The sequence below is a fragment of the Antechinus flavipes genome, chromosome 2 (genome assembly GCF_016432865.1).
Source record: "Antechinus flavipes isolate AdamAnt ecotype Samford, QLD, Australia chromosome 2, AdamAnt_v2, whole genome shotgun sequence".
Classification (NCBI taxonomy): Eukaryota; Metazoa; Chordata; class Mammalia; order Dasyuromorphia; family Dasyuridae; genus Antechinus; species Antechinus flavipes.
In genome coordinates this window covers 441385406-441412586 of record NC_067399.1, presented here as the reverse complement: position 1 = coordinate 441412586, position 27181 = coordinate 441385406, and the positions used below count along the sequence as shown (strand labels likewise).

At 37.4% G+C, this 27181-nt stretch overlaps 1 protein-coding gene across 1 annotated transcript in view; it reads left to right on the top strand.

Annotated features, from left to right (window-relative positions):
- SOGA1 (suppressor of glucose, autophagy associated 1) overlaps positions 1–27181 on the top strand; it is a 133864-nt gene that overhangs the window by 44903 nt on the left and 61780 nt on the right. The window contains exon 3 of the mRNA XM_051979260.1: positions 5681–5839. Within this exon, the coding sequence (XP_051835220.1) occupies positions 5681–5839 (159 nt within the window). The remainder of the gene's footprint in view (positions 1–5680; positions 5840–27181) is intronic.

Sequence of the window (27181 nt, the reverse complement as noted above, 5' to 3'; positions counted from 1 at the left end):
GGTAGGAAGGTGGTATAGAACTTTGGGTTAAAGTATCTTCCCAATCTCTTCAAACCTAGGCATAAATAGGATTCCTTGCCATTTTCCCTTTGCTTTGTGAAGAGGAAAAGAACATTAGGAGGGCCAAGTGGCTAGGCTTCCTGCAGAAGATCTCATTTGAGTTGAATTTTAAGAATCGGTAGGAATTCCTACAAGGGAACCAGGGAAGAGAAAGCAGGAGCCTCTTCTTTTAAACAGACAAATAAACATACTTAAAAAAAATTATAAACTTAACATTATCCCTAAACACAAACATTTCAACATAAAAAGAACAAAAAAAGATTGGACAAGGAAATCATGACCTTTTTTTGTCTTATGTGCATTTTGAAAAAAAAGTATATTAAATTTCACAACATAATGGTGAAATTGACAGGAAGCATTTTCCATGGAAAGGGGGCAATGTAAGAAAAGTCAGGGTGGCAAAAGAACACAAATATTATTTAAGGGGCAGTGTTACCCTAGACTAGGATAGGATGACGATGGTAGAAAATAAGGGTGGAGAGACTGAGTAGCACCAAATTGTGAAGGGTTCTCACTGCTAATTTTATTCTATGGGTAATAGAGAGCCATTGAAGATGTTTGAGCACAGCATCAAAATGACTAGAACTATAAATAAAGGTTGAACTGGAATCGGGAGAGTAGAGATAGGAAGATCCTTTTGGAAATTCAATCCCAAAGTCCCCAAGCAATTCTGTACACTTTTTGAAATATAGTACTTCTCTATTAAGTCCCTTAGTTTTGCTTCCCAGCAGCCATATTTCCCAGAAGAGTTTGGTAAATGGAGTGGAAAAGTGGAGGCTCGGGTCACACAGGGTGACAGCTCTGGCGTGTGGGGGGCATGCACAGTGGCGGGGGGCTGGAAGTCAGAACAGTCCCTAATCCAGAGCCTTGCCTGTTTGGATTTTAATTGGTTAATCCCCTAGTGGGTGGCAGCTGCTTCACTCCTTCCCCTTCAGGGCTTAGAAAACCATGACCTCATTCACATTCCTGCTACATGTCTTCTGATGGCCCCTATCCCTGTGCAGGGCGTGGGAGAAGCATCACTTCCCAGGAATGAAGCTTTGGTCCATGTGGTCTTGTTTCAAGGGAATTCTGAGGGCTGGCTTGGGAAGCTGCTAGGGGATGATGGAAGGATTTCCAGAAAGAGGGATGTGATTTATCAGGGTGTTTTTTTAAGGAAGCCTCCAGCGAGATTTAGGTTGACTTATCTTGCCAGCTTTTCCTTACAGGCCCTCAGGCCTCTGCCACTCATCAGCCACCCACAGCAGCCAAGGCCACCCACATCTCAGAAGGGCTCGTGATGAGTAAAAACATTTTTGTCTTGAAAAATCTAGTGTTGATTTTGGCTCACTGCACATCTATTAAGGGCTTTCCATATGCAAAATACTATGATGGCGCTGGGGGAAATACAAAGGTTAAATATAAACTTTAGGTCAGACCCAGATCTTACCCTAATGGAGCACATAGTCTAACAGAAGAATAAGATACATACCTAGAAAATTACAGTTCACATTATTACATGGTAATCATCAAGCATTTACTAAATGCCTACTTATGGACCAGGCACTGTTTAAGCACTTTACAGTTATTATCCCATCTGATTCTCCCAAGAGCCCTGTTAGGTAGGTGCTATAATAAAAGTTAAGGAACTGAGGCAGACCGAGTTTAAGTGACTGCCCAGGGACCTACAACTGGGAGTATCAGAGGCTGGCTTTGAATTCAGGACTTAACTTCAGATCCAGCATTCCATCCCCTGCCTCACCCAGCTACCTCTGAAAGAAAGAAACAATAGTTGAATATAATTTATCTTGCCTCTAGAATTAGCCTTGAGTTCAAAGAATCAGCTCTTCATGGCTATAATCATGAAAATAGTTTCTTTTTCTGTAGCTCTTCATGATTTTTTAAAGTAGACTTTCCTCACTACACTGGAAGTAGGTAGGAAAGGTATAGATGATAAAGCGGAAGTTCAGAGGTGAAATGACCATGTCACAGCTAGAGCCTCAAGAACGGGGCTTTTTCCACTGCACTGCCATTCTCAAAAGTTAGGGTTCTTGCTTTATAGTCAGTCATTAATCAGTCAATCAACAAGCACTAGAGATACAAAGAAATAAATGAAAGAGTCCCTACCCTCATGAAACTTACATTCTAAGAGAATGAACCACAGGTACATATATAATTAAATAGAAAATGTTGACAAAATAATTACAAGGTAATTTCAAGGGAAGAGCACCTGCAACTGGAACAACCCGAAAAGGCTTCTTGTAGGAGGGAATTTCTGAATTGAAATGTGAAAGAAGCTAAGGATTCTGGGAAGTGAAGAAATAACTTATTCCAGGAGTGGAGAATAGTTTGTGGCAAGTGTGGGAACAGGAGATGGGATGTCATGTGTGAGGAACAGTAAGAAGGCCAGGCTATTAGGTCCATGGAATTTGTGAAGAATAGTATGTACTTAATTGGAAAAGAGGGCTTCCTCTTCACAGAACCATCTAATTTTAGGGACTGCAGTGAGCAGCTAATCCAACCCCCTTTTTTTTCTGCAAATGTGCAGAGTGAGATCTTGCCCAAAGTCTAAATGGGCTTCTTGCTTCTCCAGTCTAAAGGACTTTTTTGTTGCTCTAAGTTGTCTCAGAAAGGTCAAGAGAAAAAGAATATATTAAGTACCTCCCTCCCCTTCAATTATCTCTGTCTTCCATACCCTTTATTATATGCCTTTGAATACATTATTCTAGGTTGTACATCTGGTGTGCTAAGTATTACAGATATTATTAATCAATCCATTATTTGACTATTTTGTGTTCTTTAGAGAGTATTCCTCTGTGTGCTAGTTGCTACGAAGGATACTGAAAAAGTTTTAAGACCTGGTCTGGTCTTTGCTTTTAAAGGCTTTATAACCTACTTGAGGAAATTAGATACCTACCCATAAAAAGTTAGCTAACAGTACAAGATTAAGTAGCAAATGACAATAAATGGTTAGGACATGAGAGGAGAGAAACACAGAAAGAGACAATCAGACAGACACACAGATAGAGAAAGGAGAGAGAGAAGAGGATGGGTTGAACAGAAAATGGGAATTAGGACACGGTTTCAGGATGGAGAAGATCTATCTTCTATCTTTTCCTGTCAATGATAAAGTAAAAGATGTCAATAAAGTGGGCATTCTAACCTACCAGTGTGCTGGATTCTGGCTATATCTATTTAATTTAAATTCTTATAAAGATGGGCACCTAAAAAGGCAGACTTTCTTAAAACAACCTGAGTTTTCTAATTTGTCAAGTGAGTATAATCTTTTTTTAACTTAAAAATTGTTTTACTTTTGTTTTTATGCTATTTCATTTCCCAATATATCCCTCTACATCCAGAGCATTATACCTTGAAACACAGAAATAAAAGTTCAATTAACTTATCAGTCAAGTCTGAAAATATGAGCTATGTTCCACCTTCAAAATATTTCCCTCTCCCCCTACAAAAAAGAGAAGGAGGTGTATACTCATTTCTTCTTTAGGGCCAGGCTTGATCATTTAATTACACAGAATTTCATTTTGATTTTCTTTTATTATTGTTTTTCTTTATATTAACATTGTTGACAAGGTCATTGTACTGAGTTGTATTCCTGATCCTGCTTTCTTCACTTTGTATCAGTTCATATAAGTCTTCTTCTGCCACTGAGGATTCTTCATATTTCTTACTTTTTTAAAAAATTCTTTAAATAACTTTTTATTGACAGAACCCATGCCAGGGTAATTTTTTACAACATTATCCCTTGCACTCACTTCTGTTCCGATTTTTCCCCTCCCTCCCTCCACCCCCTCCCCCAGATGGCAAGCAGTCCTATATATGTTGAATAGGTTACAGTATATCCTAGATACAATATATGTGTGCAGAACCGAACAGTTCTCTTGTTGCACAGGGAGAATTGGATTCAGAAGGTATAAATAACTCGGGAAGAAAAACAAAAATGCGCGCAGTTTATATTCACCTCCCAGTGTTCTTTCTTTGGGTGTAGCTGCTTCTGTCCATCCTTGATCAATTGAAACTCTTTATCTTTTTTTTTTTTTTAATTTTATTTTATTTAATAATAACTTTGTATTGACAGAATCCATGCCAGGATAATTTTTACACGACATTATCCCTTGCAATCACTTATGTTTCATTTTTTCCCCTCCCTCCCTCCCTCCTCCCCCCCCCCCCAGGATGGCAAGCAGTCCTATATATGTTAAATATGTTGCAGTATATCCTAGATACAATACATATTTGCAGAACCGAACAGTTCTCTTGTTGCACAGGGAGAATTGGATTCAGAAGGTAAAAATAACTCGGGAAGAAAATCAAAAATGCAAATAGTTCACATTCATTTCCCAGTATTCCTTCTTTGGGTGTAGCTGTTTCTGTCCATCATTTCTCCAATGAAACTCAGTTAAGTCTCTTTGTCAGAGAAATCCACTTCCATCAGAATACATCCTCATACAATATCGTTGTCGAAGTGTATAATGATCTCCTGGTTCTGCTCATCTCACTTAGCATCAGTTCATGTAAGTCTCACCAGTCCTCTCTGTATTCATCCTGCTGGTCATTCCTTACAGAGCAATAATATTCCATAACATTCATATACCACAATTTACCCAGCCATTCTCCAATTGATGGGCATCCATTCATTTTCCAGTTTCTAGCCACTACAAACAGGGCTGCTACAAACATTTTGGCACATACAGGTCCCCTTCCCTTTTTTAGTATCTCTTTGGGGTATAAGCCCAATAGAAACACTGCTGGATCAAAGGGTATGCACAGTTTGATAACTTTTTGGGCATAATTCCAGATCGCTCTCCAGAATGGCTGGATTCGTTCACAACTCCACCAACAATGCATCAGTGTCCCCGTTTTCCCGCATCCCCTCCAACATTCATCATTATTTTTTCCTGTCATCTTAGCCAATCTGACAGGTGTGTAGTGGTATCTCAGAATTGTCTTAATTTGCATTTCTCTGATCAATAATGATTTGGAACACTCTTTCATGTGAGTGGTAATAGTTAATTGAAACTCTTTATCGAAGAGATCCACTTCCATCAGAATACATCCTCAAACAGTATCGTTGTTGAGGTATATAATAATCTCCTGGTTCTGCTCATTTCACTTAGCATCAGTTCATGTAAGTCTTGCCAGCATATTTCTTTCTTATAACACCATATAGTTAATCCATTATTTATATTCATAATTATTCCATATTTTGTTTAGCCATTCTTCGTTGATGGGCAGCTACTTTGTTTCTGGTTCTTTGCTGCCAAAAAATGCTGCTATTTAAGTGTTGGTTTATATAAGACCTTTCATTTGATCATTGACCTCCTTGAGGTATAGGACATAGCGATTTTCCCCCCACAATGATTTTTAAAGTGTTTCCTTTAGAAGGCTGATAGTCACTACATGTGTGACATGACCCTAAATAAATCTTGTTTCTGGGCTTCAGTTTCAGTTTCTCCGTCTATCATTCAATATCCTTCCCTCTTTAAAACCTCTGACCCTCTGACCTAAGAAAATATGATGAGATCATAGATATAAAGAGGCAGCCAGAACTCATCTATACCTGAGGGGCCTAGCGGGTGGCCCGAGGCTTTAGCCACCCCAGATCACTTACCCTAGTCTTTTGCAGGTTTCCAAAGACATCTCTGTGCGTCTGCATAATGAGTTGGAGGCTGTGGAAAAGAAGAGAATCCGACTGGAAGAGGAGAATGAAGATCTCCGACAGAGGTTGATCGAGGCAGAGCTGGCCAAGCAAGTGCTCCAGCATGAGATGGACAAACCTCGCGAGGTGAGCTGGTGGGAGAGGGTAGAAGTGCTGGATGGTCCACATGAAGCTGATAGATTCAGGAAGGGAGCTGGGGTGCACAACAGTATGGGGAAGTCACAGTGACATTTTTAGTCCTCTTTCACTTCCTCCCCATGTTAGCTGGAGACGCCAGGCTCTACTCAGTTTAATTTAGAAAGTCCATATGATGTGGGGATCATATTGTGGAAAGAACACTGGAATTGGAATCTGAAGACCTGGGTTCCAGTTCTGCCCTTGCCACATTACTTGTATGACTTTGGTCAAGTCACTGAACATTCCTAGGGGATCCTTTCTAGACTGAACTTTCTGAATCTATGGACCTGTTTATGCGTGTAGGACTTATAGGCCAGAGACCTTACTTCAAATGCTGTTTTCTTCCCTTTTTTCCTCCTCCCCCTATATATGGTTTAGAGATATACACCAGGAAGGGATTTCAGGATCCATATCTTCAAATCCTGTCATTTTATGCATGAAGAAACTATAACTCAATGGAAATTACATGACTTGCTACAGGTCACACAAGTAATAAATATCATAGTCAGGATTTGAACACAGGTCCTTTGGTGCCCAAGTATTCTTTCTATTGCCTCTCTGTAACTTGGAGCAAATCACTCTCCTGAAAGGAGTAGGGATTCCAGGGAGGCCCCTCTCTATTCTTTGGAACTGAGATTATTCATTGCAATTAATTGAATTTTGCTGCTTTTTAGTGTTGTTTTACTTGTTTTATTAATGTTGTTTATGTTAGTCTCTTGATTTTGCTCTTTTTTTGTTTTGCATTAGTTAACACAAGTCTTGCTCTACATCCATTAATACAAGGGCAGACTATCATGGGATAGATCTCCCTTTGGGCTGTTTTTTTCTCTAATGAAGTGATATTGATTGGTGTCTGCCTACAGAGTGAGAAGCTAGAAAATACACTGAGTAGCAAATTGAATTCAATACAATCCATTTTGATGAACATTTGCTGTGTTTCTAGAACTATATTTAATCTTGGGGAAGGAGAGGAGAAAAAGGGGAGATATGTAATACTTATTACAGCTCCTGCCTGCAAGGGTCTTAAAATGAAGTTGGACTGGTAAGACAGACACACTGAAGAAACAGTCATTAGGAAGGAGATAAGATAGTAGAAGATCAAGTACAAACTTGCCTAACAGAGTTTAGACAATGAGTGCTGTAGAAAAGGAAATGGGATCTTTGAAGCGACTCTTTGTTTTTGGAAAAGTTCTGCCTAAATCCTTCAGAATCACAGAAACTTTCTGGCTAACTTCTTGCTCTGTCACTTATAAGCTGTGTGCTCCAAAGCAAGTCTTTTGACTCTGGAATACAAGGCAGGAATGACCCAGAGTCCAGTATGGAAAGGACAAGTCCAAAGGAGGGCTAGGAAAGGAAATCTGGAAGAAAGGATTGGAAGGAAGGGCTTGGAGATGGATCAGTAAATTAAGACTCAAAATTTGACTGAAGTATTTCTTTTTCTTTTTTTTTTGACTGAATGGGAGTCAAATTTAATATGAGTGATAATGTATTATCTTAGATCCTTCTATCTCTATCACTTTCTTTTAAAAAATTTATTTATTTACTTATTTTTAAAAATATACATTGCTTTATAAATCATGTTGGGAGAGAAAAATCAAAACAAAAAGGAAAAACTATGGGAGAGAAAAAAAAAAAAACAGAAAAAAGAAGTGAACATAGTATGTGTTGATTTGCATTCAATTTCCGTAGTTCTTTTTCTGGATGCAGATTGCGTTTTTTTCTGTCCAAAGTTTTTTGGGATTGCCTTGGATTGACTAAAGTATTTCTAGTAAACAACTTCCTACTTGTTTGGGCATTTGAACAATGGAGAGTTTGTCTCAAGCAGATGACAATTTTTTTCTTGTTAATAAAGAGAAATGTTCCTGGTATCTTCCTTTAAAAAACAATAGACACTCTCCACCTTCCCCTTTTGTGTCTTCCTACTTTAGATTATAAGTTCCTTGAGGGCGAGAACTGTCTTTCTTAGTCTTATTTGTATCCTTAATGTTTAGCACTGAGCCTGGTATATATCTCATCTACTGCACCTACTGGAATGCTTTGTTTGGATTTAATGAAAAAAGACACACTTTAAGCTTTCAGGGAACTTACCAGGTTATAATGTTAATGATAATGAAACAAAAGATAAGGAATAACAGTTAGCCTATGATGTAGTCCTCTGGGTTTCTTTCATACTGATTTAGTATGTGCTCACTGTAAAGGAGAGAGCCAATCAGGGGCTATCCAGCTCCTCCAGGATCAAATAGAAAGTCCTTTGTTGGGCATTTAAAGCTTTTCACAACCTGGCTCCTCCTTACCTTTTTACATTTGACTCCCCTCCATGCTCTCTGGCCTAATTGCCATTCTTCAAACTTGACACTCCATCTCTTGTTTCTGTGCTTTGTGCTGGCTGTCACCCTTGCCTAGAATACTCCCTAGAATCCCTGACTCAAATGCCAGCTCTCCTAGAAAGTCTTCCCCAGTTCCCCCAGCTGCTAGGAAATTCCCCTTAATAGCTACATTCCAAATGTACATTCATACATTTATACAGATCTTATAAGTGCTACATAATTATATCTTGTCTTCCCATTAGATTGTGAGCTCCCTGAAGGTTTATTTTTTCCTTTCTTTGTAACTCCAGTGCCGCACACTGCCTGGCACATAGTATTTAATGAATATTTGTGGATTAATTCCCTAGTCTCCAGACTGGCCTGATTGGATGCTGGAGTATAAACAAAGGGAGCTGATGTCTAGTAAATAATGCAACAACAGTGTATAGGCTAGGTAAGGATGAACTCAGGAGTTTTTACAATTCTTGTGGATTAGACTATGGCCTCATCCATGCTTTTGCCTGCTTCTATCTATAGATCTCCCGTCCTTTCTCTAGTATGACCAGACTGTCTTACTCCTCCTTTCCTCACTCTTCAGCTGAACCTACTTTTGATTCTTGCCTTCAACCCTTGTACTATAGGACATTTTAACCAGTGGATATTTCTCCTTGCAAGTGAATCACTTTATGACTCAGTGTCTCCGTTTTCTTAGAAATGAAGTCATTATCTTCATTGGGATATTTAGAATCTACTGTGTTCTAAGTTCCTTTGGATAAAAAAGGTTTATTAATTAAAGGTGATTACAATTCTTACAGGTTTTTCAGCATGTTTTGACAAACTCCTAAACTGACTTAGCTAGAACTTTGCTATGAACCCTAATAGTTTGCAGTCTTGATATCTCCTGAAATCTATGAGTTTTTGAAATAACATTTGTGGTCTAGAGGAAAGAGACTTGGGAAGTCTGCTTTATCAGAAACTTTATGAACTAAGACAAGTCACCTTATTTATGGTTATAAAATTACACTAGAATCCACCAAATTATAGAATCCACCTATAAAATGAAAATACTACCTGTTCTAGCCAGGAATTCACCTTTATTGATGGTCTTCAAGTATAGGCTAGAGAAAGACGTTCCTATATCATTTAGGGGTTTATACTACACTTCTTCTTCTTATTCTTCTTTTTTTTTTTTTTTTTGCTGAGGCAACTGGGGCTAAGTGACTTGCCCAGAGTCACACAGCCAGAAGGTGTTACGTATCTGAGGTCAAATTTGAACTCAGGTCCCTCTGACTTCAGGACTGGTACTCTATCCATTGTGCCACCTAGCTGCCCCCTATACTACACTTCTAAGCCCTCATTTCCACTTCTCAAATTCTAGTGATCATTGATTAGAAGCACTTTCAAAGAACAAAAGCATGAATTAAGATTATTGCTTTAATATTTCAATGATGTGTACATTCCCTTTATCACAAATAATAATTCTAATAGATGATATTAATGAGTTGCTTGGATGAAGATCTAGTAAAAGGGCGTAGTCCCACAAATAGGAAGAGAACCAGGTAAGAAAATCATCACAAAAACCTAGAATAAAGAGAGTAATTAAGGAGAAGGGGTTGCCAGTGTCAGAGATCTCAGAGAAGTCTAGAAAGATGAGGACTGAGAAGACTGATTTTCAAAGCTCCTTTCAATTATGGCATTCCTAGTTTGGGATTAGGGAAATAAAGAATATTATAAGTGAAGTTATTAAGAAGTTTTGTTTCGGGGCAGCTAAGTGGTGCAGTGGATAGAACACCAACTCTGAAGTCAGGAAGACCAGAGTTCAAATCTGGTCTCAGACACTTAACACTTCCTAGCTGGGGCAAGTCATTTAACTGGAATTGCATCAGAAAAAGAAAAAAAAAAAGAAAGAAAAAAGAAAGAAAAGAAACATTTGTCTCTTCAGTATAAAGTCCTTTCTAGGCTTACCTGAAAGCAAGGAAACTTTTCAGCACTTAATCAAACTTTTCTGGAAATAATGCCTTTATTAAAATCCTAGAAATAGCTCAAATCTAGGTAAGATTTTTGACTTTTTCACTCCTAAAGGGGTTATAGTAACAACTCATGAAAGAATAGGTACCTTCTTCCTCTATTTCCTGAAGAGATTGTAGAGTATTGGTCATCTCTAATCTGCTGGTGGAGGCAGAAAAATCCTTGAAGGGAGTGGTCAAAGAGAGATTGAATGATTTTAGGAGAATTATTTTCCAGATGTGCTCTCAAAGATTAAGTGACTATTGTCCTATTAGATAATGCAGACTGTTAATCTATTTAGAAAACATATTTTTATATTTATCAAGTTGTACAACACAAATCAGATCAAAAGGGAAAAAAAACCACAGAAAGGAAAAAACAAACAAGCAAACAAAAAAGGTGAAAATACTATGCTTTGATCCACATTCAGTCCCATAGTTCATCTCTCTCCATGCAGATGGAATTTTCTATCCCAAGTTATTGGAATTGCCTTGAATCATTGCATTGTTGAGAAGAGTCAAGTCCATTACAACTGATCATCACATAATCTTGTTGTTATTATGTACAATGTACATCAGTTCATGGAGGTATTTCCAGGCTTTTCTGAAATTGGCCTACTCATTTCTTATAGAACAATAATATTCCATTGCATTCATATATTTTAAATTCAGCCATTTTCCAACTAATGGATATCTACTCAATTTCCAGTTCTTTGCCACTACAAAAAGAGCTGCTACAAACAGTTTTGTACATGTGGATCCTTTTTCCTTTTTTCTGATCTCTTTGGGATACAGGAGTGAAATTGCTGGATCAAAGAGTATGTACAGTTTTATAGCCCTTTGGTCATAGTTACAAATTTCTCTGAATAGCTGGGTCATTTCACAGTTCACCAACAATGCCTTAATGTCCCAGTTTTCCCACATTCCCTCCAACATTTGTCATTATCTTTTCCTGTCACCTTAGCCAATTTGTGAAGTGATATCTCAGAGTTCAGACCGTTAATTTTGGAACTGTATAATTCTGGTACATACTTGGTTCAGTAGACTCGTAATATTACTTATTGACTTGACTTGGAGGCACATATAGCTTCTACAAAAGGACAGATTAGCTAACATTGGAAGTTCTTAGGGTATGACCTTATGAAAACAGAATTTAAGAGACGTCCAGTACAGTCTCTGTTACAGTTCCTGGCCTCAGCTGCAGAAATCCATCACTCAGTGATGTATGCTGAATCCTGGCAACTGAGCAGTGGTAGAAAGTATAACTCTGAGGCACTTCAGACATCCAAGTTGAGTCCCACCTCCCTAGTTTGCTAAGAGGTTTGGGATCACTCAAGTTCCAGGCTGGACTTTCACAGCCATGATTTCCCAGCTCTAGAACCTGAGGTGATCCCTGTAACTAGTGGATGGTACTGAGATCCAAACTACCTTGGATTTATTTTATGTCTATTTATATGTGTATGCATTGTTTTTTCCTAATAAAATTTAAGCTGAGTGCAAGGACTATTTTGTTTTTAGATTTCATATTCCCCACACTTAGAAGAGTTCAGAAGTCATCATTTAATAAATGCTTATTGATTGAGTCATTCTAGAACCTTTAAAATTTGCAAAAGATTTTGCTAACAGTAACCCTGTGAAATGTATAGTGTAAGCATTGTTATTTCCATTTTACCATTCAGAAAACTGAGGATTATTAAGTTTAAGTGACTTGTCCAAGACAAAACAACTTGTAAGTCAAGGATACAAAACCAAGTCTTTCTTGACTCCAGGTCCATTACTCTTCTCACTATACCACTTTGCTGGGTCCTAACAGCCTCCTTTAATGCCTTGAGGTGAAATAAGCTATTACTTGAACCCTGTCTAGTGAGAATCAGTTCCCTGTTACTTCCCAGGAGGAAACTACCTGGACTTGAGGAATGCTTCTATATAGCCACCTCACGGTACTCAGGTACACTTAGCTCAGGTGATACCTCTTCTATAAAAACCTTCTCTGATTTCCCTTGCTGAAGTGAATGTTCCCCTCAGAATTTCTTAGAGCCTTTTGTATGGATCCTTCCAAGGAAGGAAGGAAGGATCACATCTGACTTTACATGCAACTATCACATTCTCTTTCTGCCTGCATTATCCTTGAACTCCTCCCATCTATTTTCCTCTCCTTCCCCTCTCTCCCCCCACACCCCTATTGTAATCTCCTGGAGGGAAAGGCAGAAATTTTCGGTTTATCAGTGTGACATGTAAAAGGAGCTTAAATGGTTATTGCTTTTGTATGATTTTGTAGCTGTCACCAAGAAGCACAGGCTTTTAAAAGTATTGGAATCTGCAGGGCAGTGGTAGGAAACTGAGCAATTGGTCTATGTCAGAAACATTTAGATGGTCCCCTCTACCTCGTTATGTTAGCAGTGATCATTAAGAGTCCATCTAGAGACAGACTGAAAACAAGGAAATGGTTCACAGAATCCTCAGTCTCACTTCTATGTACCCTTGTGTTCTTTGTTGCCAGTTTTTCTGTGGGTCTTGGGAAGTAGAAATTTGATACAAAATAAGCTTCTGTTTCTGGCATCTTATTTGAATTTGGGTTCCCTGAGCCCAAAAGCTCCTGCTGCCTTGCGATGATCTCAGTTAGATATAAACAGTGGAGAGGGAAGGGACAGCCCTGCCAGCTGCCCAGGGGAGCAGCTGGCATTGACTGACAATGCCGCAAGGTCACTCAGCCTGGCACAGCCCCTTTCTTTGGAGGGTACAAGGAGGACATGGCTGCTTCCTTTCTTTCCTGCAGTTGAGCCATACTGAAGAACTGGAACTGTTGAGAAGAATGGGCACCATTCTCAAATATTCTGTATTCCTGTCATAGGAGACACCCCAAGGACATCTGCTGTGGGCCATATACTTAATCCTTACACTTGCCCACTAAGAAACAATGAATTGTATGTAGAGATGATGATGAGCATAATCCAAGTTTGAGCTATGGTAGCAGTATCTTACTAATCATGTTCAAACCTTGAGTTAAGGTCCCATGATTTAAAAGTAAAAAGAAAATTTATAAACCATGGAATTCAGCCTCTTTATTTCACAGATGTGGAGATGGATGCCTAGAGAGACAAAGTAATTTGACTGACATCTGATAGTTCATAAATAGAAAGAATGGAATTCAAATCAATTTCTCTAATTCCAAATTCAGTGTCATTTCCACTATATTAGGATGCTGGGAATCAGCAAATCTGTGTTTGGTCCAAATTTTACCAGTAGTTCGCTATTGAATTTTGGTCAACTTATTTTCCCTGTCAGCATCAGATGCCTTACTTTATCACAAAGAGCAGAAGAAGGTGGACCAGATAGACTCTGACGTTTCATTGAGATGGTCATCTGTGTTCAGTTTTCTAAGTAAGATTCTTTCTAGCTCAGGCACTTGACATTTAGTTTCTTACAGTCCTTTTCCAGAACTGACATTCTATGTTCAGAACATAGTCCTGAGATTGTATGTTCTGTGTCCCAACGTCTCTTGTAGCTATAATATTGTCTTCTGCATTCTAGTTTTCTGACCAGCTCTGCCATTCTATATTGTCTGTACTATGACCACTTCTTGAAGTGAAAGATTGACTCCTCATGGAGACACAAATCTAGGTTATTCTACCATTATCCTGAGAATTCTAGGATTCTTGAGGTTGGGAGGGTGAAGACAGATCTCCTGGACAGTTGTCAAGGCTGCTCTTGCCCTTCTTCCTGAATATCCATATTATTACAAGGCCAGGGTCTGACCCTTGAATTCTCCTGTGCAAGAAGCTTCAGGGGTTGCCTAGTATCTCTGGAATAAAATCCAAATTCATCCCTTTAACATTTTATTAAGGAGGTTTTGGGGTAGGGTTGTAATATGTCAGACATGTACATTGTGGAAGCATTACGTGCTCATGTATTACATATATTAGGAAGGTTCACATGTGCATATACTTTGTGCATTAGGAAGGCTCACATGTGCATGTACATTGTGGAAAGATTACATATATGTACTGTGTACATTAGAAAGACTCATGTGCATGTACTATGTACACTGTGGAAGAGGAACATGTGCATGTAGTCTGTACATTGTAGAAGGTTCACATGTGCATGTATTATGTGCTTTTGAAAGGGTTACATGCATATGTACTACCTACATTAGAAAGGGTTTTATATATTATGTACATTAGGAAGGGGTTGTTTGGTTTGGCTGGTTACATGTTTTTAACATGTAAAGGGAGGTTTAGAGGGGCTCTATAGGGGTTTACATAAATTTATAGATGATAGAACTATAGATCCCTGAGGAAAACTTGGATGTGTGGGAAATGATATCAAGAAGGAAGATCATGACCTCTCATCACATGTCCCTCTAATGACAAAATCCTTCACTGAAAGAACTGTGGCTTCAGAGTGGTGGGAAAAAGGATATAAACACTCATTCACTTAGTATTTCTGAAGTTCTATGGTCTCATCAAGTTAGATTCTCCCTCCAACAGTCTAGATCATAATCCAGTCAAGTTTACTTATTCTTGAGTACCATATCATTCGTAGAGGATCTATCCAATGCCCTAGAAGCTGCTTTCTCATGGGTACCAGTACAGGATTTTGGCTATGCATTGGTTATTGTTCATTTCAAGTATCTGACTGACCTTTCCTCCTTTCCAATTATATATTTTCTGGCTATTTTTATATCATTTCTTGCATATAAATCATGATTAGAGATCCATTATCTCCCATCTCTTTGTGGACTTTTGAGTGATTTGTGATCTTTAGTTTTCAGAGATTGTATTGTTCCTTGATTTGCAATCATATAGTATCATGAAAACACTAATGTTTACAAGTCAGAAGGGAGTAACTTGGAATTATTCTAAAATTTACAGTTTACCAAATGCAATCCAGATATATGTGAAAAGCAGTATCAAAAACAGTCATATGTTAGAAAAGAAGGTGGATTGGAGAGTGAATTGATAATACATAGGTTAGGAATGTGAGTGCTGGGAGGTATTAGTAATCGGTACCTTCAGTAGAAAGAAATAGGAAAATTTCGAAGAGGAGGTATAAGGAAATTGATCTTCATCACACTGAGTTTGAGGTCTCTACAGGAGAGTTAGATTTTAAAAGACTTTTGAATATCAGGATAAGGAGTAGGACTTATTACTTAAGTCCCACATAGCAGGTTCCTCTTTAAATCTGAAAGGCTAGGCAAGTTTTGGAAAATTGTAGCATGGCCTACTATCAGGAAAGCCTGTTATGAATTTTAGCTTTATGAACTTTGTAATAATCAGAGCCCAAATAGAATGGGTAAATTCCCTGGTCTTTAGAAGTTTCCCCACAAATGCATGATCAATTTATCCTGAATTCACAAGTATTCATATTTTGGATAAGAGTTAGGTTAGATGACCTCTGAAGTCCTTTCCAACTCATGAACACTTGGATTCTAAAGACAGTCTTGCTTTTCCTCTCATAGACGATCCTTGAATTCGCATGTTAAAATCTCAGGCTTGATGGATCTTATATCAGATTTATTATGACAATATTTATGTTGCCTTTATCTTCTTCTTTTTGAGACAGTTTCTATAGAAACAAAGGGTCTCAAGAGCATTCATATGCTCAAGCTACTCATTCCCCATATGGGTTCATCATCATTTGCCTTTTGACATTATATTAGGTTGCTACGGAGATATTGTCACTAGGAGTGGAACAGAAGGTGAAGCTCCGGGACCCTGGCTGATTTGGTTACCATGGAGATGTCTCTTCGACTGAGAAAATGAGAGATGTCCCTCCTTCTTTCTTGGAGATGGCCATAGAGCCCAGACTAGGGATCATGAGACAGAAAGTCATTGATTTTCCAGTACCAGCTCTGTCTCTGATCCAGGGTAAATCATTTAACCTCTCCTTCTGTCATTTGTAAAAGGAGGATAATGATACTGAATGACTGTCACCTCCTGGTGAGTTGATGGGAAATCCTTATTTAACATTTGTAAAGCTCTTAGAAGATGCTATTTTCTATCCTACATCAGAGACTCTCTCCTAGGTGACCTGCCCTACTACTCTGCCTTCCTTCTAACTCAAGGCATACTCGGGGATTCAGATGTGGGCTTCAAACTAGCCAAGGATATTTGTTTCTCTTCCTCTAAAACAGGTTCTTAATTTGGGGACCCAGGATTATACACACATGTGTATTTGTACATTTTACACATAATCACTTTGTATATATGTAAAGAGAGTGAGTGAGAGTATGGTATGTGTATATGTATGGATATGTATGTATTGATAACTACATTTCAATATAGTTTTTGCTTTGTAATCCTGTGTTTTTAAACATTCTTTTGAGAAGCAATCTGGAGGCTTCATCAGCTTGCCTTAAGGATATATAACACAAAAAAGTTCCAAACCCTTGGTCTAAAAGGATGTTATAGCTGGAACTTACCTTAAAGATCATTTAATAAATTCTACTTCCTCATTTTTCAGAGGAGGAAATTGAGGCGAAGATATGCAGTATGGTTTTTTCAAGGCCACACAAGTCTTATGTGGCAGAGGCAAGGATTAAGAACAAGTCTTGGCCTCCAGTGCTCTCCCCACTGCACTATCTGGCCATCACCCATGTGGCATCAGCAGGAGCAGCTCTTGCAGTTTCATGTCTGACCTCCCACCCAATATCACCTTCTGAAGAGGCTCCTCTAATAGCAATTCTCTCTTTGCTGGATTCTTTGCAGCTTTCCATGTCCATTTTTAAAAAAAATACACATTATTTTATGAATCATGTTGGGAGAGGAAAATCAGAGCAAAAGGGAAAAACCATGGGAGAGATTTAAAAAAAAAACAAACAAACAGAAAAAAAAGGTGAACATAGCATTTGTTGATTTACACTCAGTCACCATAGTTCTCTCTCTGGATGCAGGTGGCATTTTCCATCCAAAGTTTATTAGGATTACTTTGGATCACTGAACCACTGAGAAGAACCAAGGCTTTCAAAGCTGATCATCACACATTCTTGCTGTTATTGTGTATAATATATTCCCAGTTCTGCTTGTTTTGCTCAGCATCAGTTTGTGTCGATCTTTCCAGGCTCTCTATAATCAGCTTGTTCATCGTTTTTTTATAGAACAATAATATTCCATTACTTTCATGTACCACAACTTATTCAGCCATCCCCCAACTTATGGGCATCTACTCATTTTCCAATGCTTTGCTGCCATAAAAAGCGCTGCTACAAGCATTTTTGCTCATGTGGGTTCTTTCCCCTCCTTTATGATTTCCTTGAAATAAAGACCCAGTAATGGCACAGCTGAGTCAAAGAATATGCCCAACTTGATAGCCCTTTGGGCCTAGTTCCAAATTGTTCTCCAGAATAGTTGGCTCATTTCACAACTCCACCAACAATGCATTAGTATCTCTCCCTCTCTATTTTGAAAAGTAAGATTTGGTTTTCTTGGTCAGTGCAAAAAAATTTTTTAAGGCCTACCAATCTCCATGCCTTTGCAACTAATCAAATACCAATGGTCTTTATCATTTGGAAACCAGAAAAGATAGTGCTTGATTATTTGATAGAAAACATATTCTGCAATAAAATGTAAGTTCTTTGAGGATAGGGGCTATTTGTGACGACTCTAGTATTACCATAGCACCTAGGACGTAGCAGGTGCTTAATAAATGTTTGTTGAATGAGTGAATGCATTGATATTACTGATGTTGCAGGAAGAAGTGTTCTAAAGCTAAATCTTTATAATTTAGGAGTATGTGGCAATAAAGAAAGATGCTGTCTTATTGATGGAGGGCTTTCAGTCTCTGTCTAGTTGATTCAGTTTTATACACTAAGAGGAGACAGGCTGATTAAGCTTTTCAGGAGAGACAATGTATCTATAATATCAAGAACTATTTAGCAAGATAGATAGGATCCCAGGATTTAGTAGGACTAATAGACCTAGTGGTCTAATTTAGCAAAAGGCAAAATGAGGGTAAGAATTTTGCCAGAAAGCCCAGAAGGCTTCATCTCTCATTTTGTGTCAAATGCCATTTTCCCAATAATCTAGATGTCCACGTCAGCCCCAGTAGAAAACACCTGGTTTGTAATAAAACAAATTTCCGTCCTTGCAGCCAAGAATTAGTGGAATTGAGGACAGAGCAGTTGCATACATTCTCAGACATGATCATTGTAAATGTTTTTGCTTTGTAGTTTTTGTTACAAGGGACATTTCATTTTGGAATTGGTGAATATCAAGAAATGACTGTGATCTATCAATAATATGTATATATATTTTTAAAAATGCGCCTTCAGCCAACCTTTTCTTTTAAAAAAAAAAACTTTAATGTGAACTTAACAATTATCAAGAAGTGCAAACATTTCAAGATAAAATGAATACTAAAAAGGAAAATTGTGTGGCTATCCTGCTGAAGGGATGATACTTTACCAAGTTGAAAGGGTTTTTTTTTTATTATTAAACAATTTAATGATTACATAACCTAGTGTTTGATTCTATATTCTTTCATTGTTTAATGTGTATGTGTTATCTCATTAAATTTTAGCTAGCTATGGGTAGGGCCAATTCCATATTAATATTTACAATCAATAGCTTTGTTTTGTAGGCAGTTTGTTGTCATTGAGAATGAATAGACAAAGAATTCTGATGAGACTTAGAAGTGACTCAAAAATTATTGGGTTCATTTATGCTTTGAAATTGGCAGCTTTTTGTGGTAACAGAAATGGGGGAAAAAAGGGAAATGGCTGAATAAGCTATGATATATGAAGGTAATGGAATATTATTGTTCTATAAAAAAATGATGAACAAGCTGACTTTAGAAAGATGAAAAGATTTACGTGAACTGATGTTGAGTGAAACAAACAGAACCAGGAATACATTGTATACAATAACAGCAAGAATGTGCAATGATCAACTATGAAAGGCTTTGTTCTTTCTCGGTGGTTCAGTGATCCAAAGTCATCCCAATAGACTTCAAACAGAAAATACCATCTGCATCTAGAAAAAGAACTATGGAGAGTGAATATAAATAAACAAATGCTATGTTAACTTCTTTTTTCTGTTTTTTTTTTCCTCTCCCAACATGATTCATAAAGCAATGTGTATTAAAATTAATTAATTAAAAAAAAAAAAAAGAAGAAATCGACAGCTAGGAAGTGCAGTAGATAGAGCACTGGACCTGAAATTAAGAAGATCTGAGTTCAAATTCCACCTCAGATACACACTACTTGTGTGAATCTGGGCAAGCCAGTTTGTTGCAGTTTCTTCATCTGTTAAATGAGCTGGAGAAGGAGATGGCAAACCATTCCAGTACCTTTGTCACAAAAATTCCAAATGGGATTACCAAGTGTCAGATATGACTGAAATGACTAAGCAACAATATATATTGAAATTAATTAAATTTAATAATTACTAAGAAAAATTGATAGAATATATTGATGTTCAATGTTAAGTTTTTTAATAAAACATGCAATTTTGGAAGTTGGAGGTGGGTTCAAACTCTACCTCCAGCACTTTTGTTTTTGCTTTTGAGACTGAAAAAAGACAGAAAATAATATTTAATAGGGATTTGATAGCCTCGATGTAAAATGATATTAAGAACTAGGTGAACTGTCTTTGATGAGTTCAAGTCAACTGACCTAGAAGAATCTGGCAGTCTGGAAGTATTGAAAAGACTGGCAGTTGTGATCACCAATTAGTGATCTTCTTAAAAAAATTATTATTATAGCTTTTTATTTACAAAATATATGCATGGGTAATTTTTCAACACTGACCCTTGCAAAACCTTCTGTTCCAACTTTCCCCCTCTTTCCTCCTACCCACTTCCCTAAATGGCAGGTAGTCCAATACATGTTAAATATGTTAAAGTATATGTTAATATATATACATATTTATATAGTTATCTTGCTGCACAAGAAAAATCAGATCTAGAAAGAAAGAAAAAACCTGAGAAGTAAAACAAAAATGCAAGTAAATAATAATAGAGAGTTTGCACATGTGGGTCCCTTTCCCTCCTTTAAGATCTCTTTAGGATATAAGCTCAGTAGAGATACTGCTGGTTCAAAGGGTATGTACAGTTTGTTAACTCTTTGGGCATGGTTCCAAATTGCTTTCCAGAATGGTCAGATCCGTTCACAACTCCACCAATAATGTATTAGTGTCCCAGTTTTCCCACATCCCCTTCAGTATTTGTCATTATCTTTTCCTGTCATCTTAGCCAATCTGAGAAGTGTGTAGTGGTATCTCAGTTGTCTTAATTTGCATTTCTCTGATCAATAGTGACTTAGAGCACCTTTTCATATGACTAGAAATGATTTCAATTTCATCATCTGAAAATTGTTCATATCCTTTGACCATTTATCAATTGGAGAATGACTTGAATTCTTATAAATTTGAATCAATTCTCTATATATTTTAGAAATAAGACTTTTATTAGAATCTTTGAATGTAAAAAAAAAAAAGGGGGAGAACTTAGAGTAAGCTTTATGTTTATTATTGACCAAACTCTACAACATGTTCAGTAATTAGTGAGTAAAGGAAAGAAGAAATCACAAAAACCCAACTTGACTTCATCAAGAACAGGCCATATTAAACTACTGTTATTACCTTTTTTTAGAGAGCTTTATTGGAGTAATAGGTGAGAGGAAATTTACATAGATTTTAATTAAGCATTTGAGAAAGTCTTTCATCCTGTTTTTGTAGATAAGATGAATATGGGATAAGTGATAGTAATTAGGGAGAATCAGAATTGCTTGAATAGTTTAGTGGACATTAGTGGTTCCATGGCTACTAGAAAGGAAGTCTCCAGAGAAACAGCCCAGGGATTTGTGCTGTTTAACATTTTTTATCAATGACTTAAATAAAGTTATAATACATGGTATTCTAATTAAACATTCATATTGAAAGGAAGGAGGGATAGCTAAAATACTGGACAGCAGAGTCAGAACATAACAAGACGTGGACAGGCTTTGGGCCAATTCTACTAAGATTTTAATCTTAATGAATTTTAATAAGAATAAATATGAATCCTTAAACTTGGATTGAAAAAATCTATTTCACAAGATATATAAGATATGAGTAGATAGCAATTCAGTTGAAAAGAGTGGAGGTTTTAATGGGCTATAAAGCTCAGTATAAATCAAGAATAGCATGTAATAATTATTGAGAAAACTGAACCACTCTCTTTTCAACAATGAGGTGATTCAGACCAATTCCAATAAACTTGCAATGAGAGAGCCATCTGCATCCAGAAAGAAGGCTATGGGGACTGACGATATAGTATTTTCACCTTTGTTGTTGTTTGTCTGCATTTTGTTTTCTTTATCATTTTTTTCCCTTTTTGATCAGATTTTTCTTGTACAGCATAACAAATGTGGAAATATGTTTAGAAAAATTGTACATGTTTACCATATTGGATTACTTGTTGTCTAGGGAAGGAGTGAGGAGAAAGGAAGGAGAAAAAACTTGGAACACAAGGTTTTGCAAGAGTGAATGTTGAGACTGTGTATACCCTTTGATCCAGCAGGGTTACTACTGGGCTTATATTCCAGAGATCTTAAAGAAGGGAAAGGGACCCATATGTGCAAGAATGTTTGTGGCATCCCTCTTTGTAATGGCCAGAAACTGGAAACTGAGTGGATGCCCATCAGTTGGAGAATGGCTGAATAAATTGTAGTATATGAATATTATGGAATATTATTGCTCTGTAAGAAATGACCAGCAGGATGATTTCAGAAAGGCCTGGAGAGACTTATATGAACTGATGCTGAGTGAAATGAGCAGGACCAGGAGATCATTATATACTTCAACAACAATACTGGATGATGATCAATTCTGATGGACATGGCCCTCTTCAACAATGAGATGAACCAAATCAGTTCCAATAGAACAGAAATGAATTAATGAATTTTAATAAGAATAAATATGAATCCTTAAACTTGGATTGAAAAAATCTGTTTCACAAGATATATAAGATATGAGTAGATAGCAATTCAGTTGAAAAGAGTAGAGGTTTTAATGGGCTATAAAGCTCAGTATAAATCAAGAATGGCATGTAATAATCAAGAAAACTAAACCATTCTCTTTTCAACAATGAGGTGATTCCTTATTCAGGTAAACTGAACCAGTTACACCCAGCGAAAGAACTCTGGGAAATGACTATGAACCATTACATAGAATTCCCAATCCCTATATTTTTGTCCACCTGAATTTTTGATTTCCTTCTCAGGCTAATAGTACATTATTTCAAAGTCCGATTCTTCTTGTGCAGCAAAATAACTGTTTGGACATGTATACTTATATTGTATTTAACATATACTTTAACATATTTAACATGTATTGGTCAACCTGCCATCTGGGGGAGGGGGTGGGGAGAAGGAGGGGAAAAATTGGAACAAAAGGTTTTGCAAATGATAATGCTGAAAAATTACCCATGCATATATCTTGTAAATAAAAGCACATAAAAAAGTGAATGTTGAAGGGGTAGCTAGGTGGCACAGTGGTTAGAGCACCAGCCCTGAAGTCAGGAGGACCTGAGTACAAATGTGATCTCAGACACTTAATACGTCCTGGCTGTGTGACCCTGGGCAAGTCATTTAACCCCAACTGCCCCAGCACAAAATAAAAAAGAGTGAATGTTGAAAAGTGTCTTTGCATACATTTTGAAAATAAAAAGCTATTCTTTTTTTTAAAATAAGAAAACTAAACCACTGAAATCTTAGATTGCATTAAGAGAAGTATAGCTTCGAGAACTGTAATTTAGGCAGATAGTATCATTGCAGTCTTCCACCTTGAGACCATGTTTGCAATATTACATTCAGTTCTTAGTGCCATATTCATAAGCTGGAGAGGGTAACTGGGATGATAAATATGGTTATAGCATATGATGCAGCTGTATTATGCATTGGATTGAACACTAGACTTGGAGTCAGAAAGAGCTGAATTCAAATCCAGATTGAGATACTTGCTAGCTGGGGGGACCTTAACCAAGTCACTTAACTCTTGAGTGCCTCAGTTTTCTCATCTATAAAATGGATATAATAATACCAATTACCTCCGAGGTTTCAGGAGAATAAAAAGATGTTTGTAAAGTGCTTTGCACACTTTTATAGTACCATATAAATATAAATATATAAATGATGTTGATGATTGATTGTTGATGATAAATTTAGGGAAGGGGTGTAGCCTGATGAAGAAAAATGTTGGGAGGATAGAATGGTCTAAACGTATTTGAAGAGCTGTCATTTGAAAGCGTAAAACTTGTTTTGCTGGTACCCTAAAGGCACCCACTATGAGTGGAAATTTAACGAGAAAGACAGATTTAGCCTTATGTGAAGGAAAGACTTCCTAACATTTAGAGTAAAAGTAAAAAGGGCTACATTGGAAAAAAATGTTTCCATTTATTGATTGCCTTGCAGTATAGGCTGAATGTGTTGTTTTCAGAGAGATTTGTTTAGGTTTGTGTTGACCTAGATAGCCTCCCATTCTCTTCCAATTCTGAGATTCTGTGACTTTTACTAATTCATAGAATAATCTCTCTTGATGTCTTTATCTGCAAAATAGGATTGATGATATTTGCATTCTCTCCCTCATAAGAAAGTAGTGATAAGAATCTGAATGCTCCATAGAATTAGTGACTATTGTGGTTGTTTTGATTTTTTTTTTTTTAATATTTCTCCAGAATCTCCTGAGTGCTTAGCCCAGAGCCAGCTCCCAGTGGGCCATCAGGAAGTAGTTCTTGCTTTGAGGGCTGGCTACCTGCTGTTATCCTGGCCTTAGAGCTGAGGGAATTACTAAAGACTAACCTTCTTCTCTGCAGGGCTCCTGTTTACAAAAACAATCTTGTGGATATGAATCTCTGAAAAACTTGGTGGGTGAAGAAGCTCTTTCAGAGTGCCCAGCCTCCTTAGTTCTTTCTGTGGGCTAGGGTAAGGAGCCAAGCAAAAATCCAGGTTGGCACAGCTTTTATTTCTGACTCTTCTAGTCTCCAAAATGCCATTTAGCATCTGAGGACAGCAATTACAAGTGTATTAGGAGTTACCCTGCCACAATGTCTATTAGCCTGGAGAAAGGAGGCAGGCCTCTTCCTCCTTTCCACCTACTCACGTGAGTTCCTGTCCCCTGCCCTCTAGCAAAAACAAAGGAAACTGGACCAATCCTTTCCTAAGTCTGGAGCCAGCCCTAAAAACAGATGGCAAGTGTTAATAAAGAGAAAGCTCTTTGTACTCCAGAAAAATAGCTGATATTTATATAGCGCCCATAATTTACAAAAGAATTTGATCTTTTGTACATTCTCACATTAATAAATAAAAGCAATGAAAGGACAGTTGGGGAGGAAATGCATGAAGGTAGATGGGATCATTGTCATTGCTTTGGAGAGCATGGGTGGAGGGAGCTAGTGGAGGGTAAGATGGATACAAAAGGTAGAAAGGGAAAAGAGTAGGACTGGCTTTGGATGCCTTACAGAAGATATCATTTAAGTAAGTAAACCAAGGCCCTCAGAACCACAGGATTTAGAAGGACCTTAGAGATCAACTATCCCCATCCCTTCATTCTTTAGAGGTGGAAACTGAGCCAGAGAGATAAAATAATTTTTAGTAGTAAAATGGCAGCATTGTATCCCAGGTTGAGCACTATCTTCAGCTGTGGCCCCTGTTGGCTGTGTGACCCAGGTCACTGCCTCATCAAGGTTAAATGACTGACCCAGGGCCACACAGATGGGAAGTTTCCATCTGAAACAGGAGGCTGAAACCCAATCTCCTGTCTCTAAGATTTAGATTCTCACTCTTGTGCCTGAACTATCTTGCCGGGGTGGGGGGGGGGAGGGGGGAAGTGGGGGGAGCTGGAGTGGTGAGGGGGGGGTATGTGGTTTTATAATAATACCTGATGGTATTTTTGTATTACTTTGAGGTATGTCAGTGTTATATATGCATCTCTCCATTTGATCATTCCCATAAACTTTGAAGAACATACTAGAAGAATTATTGGGTAGACTTGTGATAGAGAGAATTATCTGTATCCGGAAAGAGGATTACGGGGACTGAATATAGTATTTTCACCTCTTTTGTTATTGTTTGCCTTCCTTTTGTTTTCCTTCTCATTTTTTCCATTTTGATATGAGTTTATTTGTGTAGCATGATAATTGTGGAAATAATGAATAGAAGAATTGTTTAAGAATGAATAGAATAGAATAGAAGAAAGAATGAATAGAAGAATATGTTTAATATATTGGATTATTTGCTGTCTAAGATGGGGGAGGGAGAAAAAATTTGGAACATAAGGTTTTGCAAGGGTGAATGTTGAAAACTATCTTTTCATATTTTTTGAAAATAAAAATATTTTAAAATAAATGGGGGGGGGAGAATTATTGGGGCATCTTATTGATGAAATTAAATAGAAGCAGAAAGACCTGACTTCACAACCACCCTTGGGCCCTAATTGTGTGACCCTGAACAGTTACTTAATTTCTTTATGTCTCAAGTTTCCTTATCTACAAAATGGGGAGAATAGTAACACCTATCTCCCAGGGTTGTTAAAAGGATCAAATGAGATAATATTAGTAATGTGATTTGTAAAACTTGATATATATAATCCCCAGCTGTTCATCTTACAAAAAGGGTTGTGACTTGTCTAGTGATAGTTTATATATGAATATAAATATACTAGTGATATAGTAAATGTTGGAGTCAAGGTCTGAGTCCAAGGCTCTTCTAATTTCTGGCCCAGAATACCTTTCTGCTATTTGATATTTATCCCATTTCATTCAAATGGTCTTGAGTACCTTCTCTTTTAATAATAGCCTGTCTTCTCCCAACCTTTCTATCTCCATCTAAAATTCAGTTGGGTGAAATTCATGATTGCTTCTCATAGGTTTGAATACACCCTAAATTTTTATTGATGGGAATGCTCTATGCTTAATGAACTGGTCTACAAACATGGCAGAATCCTAGTAAAGCTTAAAGGGGACGCATTGAGTGTGAAGGGATAGAAGGTACTATGTAAATCTGGAGTTGCTGGGTCAGGACAGAGTTTTAATTTTTAATCTAGAGGATAAACTAGCTATACTATTAGTAGACAGGGAAGGGATAATAGATTCACATTTGCAAAGTGCTTTATGTAACATTTCATTTTATATTACATAGATTCCAACTTTGAATTTTAGACCTTGATCACCAAATACTGGTAATTAACTGGTTTTTAAAATAGATTTGAAGACCAGTAAGGTATATATTAACAGACCTGGATATGACTGGAAAGGTGATGGCATTGTAGCCCAAAGACATGAATTTGCTTACTAGCTAGTGGTTGTGGATTGGTTATTTTAGTTTTCTGAGTTCTAATTTCTTTAAAAGGAAATAATGATACTAACACTACCAACCTCAAAAGATTCTTCATAAATTCTGAAGTGCTACAGAATAACATTATGAGTATAATGAAAAACAAAGGAATAAAAAAACTAAGGATTTATTTTACATCTCCTTTCCCTTCCTCTCCCCCTAATAAAGTAGAGGGGACAGAAGAGGAAAGATGAGAGAAAAAAACCTTGATGAAGAGATTCTCCATTGAGACTTCACAACTTTCAGTCACCTGGCCAAAAAGTTAAAAATTCTTATTTTCACTAAGTGTAAGCCCCTCCATTTTCTGGAGTGTTACAAACACTATACCTTCAGATTAAGACTTAGATCAGCCTGTTAACTTCCCCTTATACCAAAAAATAAGAATTCCTTACTAAGTACAAGGGTTTTTTGGTGTATTAGTGTGTTTGTGATTTGGCTGGAATAGAAGCAGTGTGGTATGTCCATCATACCTGGGTGTCCATCATCCAGGTTCTCTTCCTGGTTCTGCAATTCATTGGTTATATGAATTTGAGCAAATCCTTCTCTATGATCCACACTTTTCTCATCTTTAATATAAATATGGATGAATTGGTCTCCATGGACTCTTCCTGCTTCAACTTTCAGTGTTCTAAGGTCCCTGCTAGCCACGATACTCCATGTTGTGGCACTGACA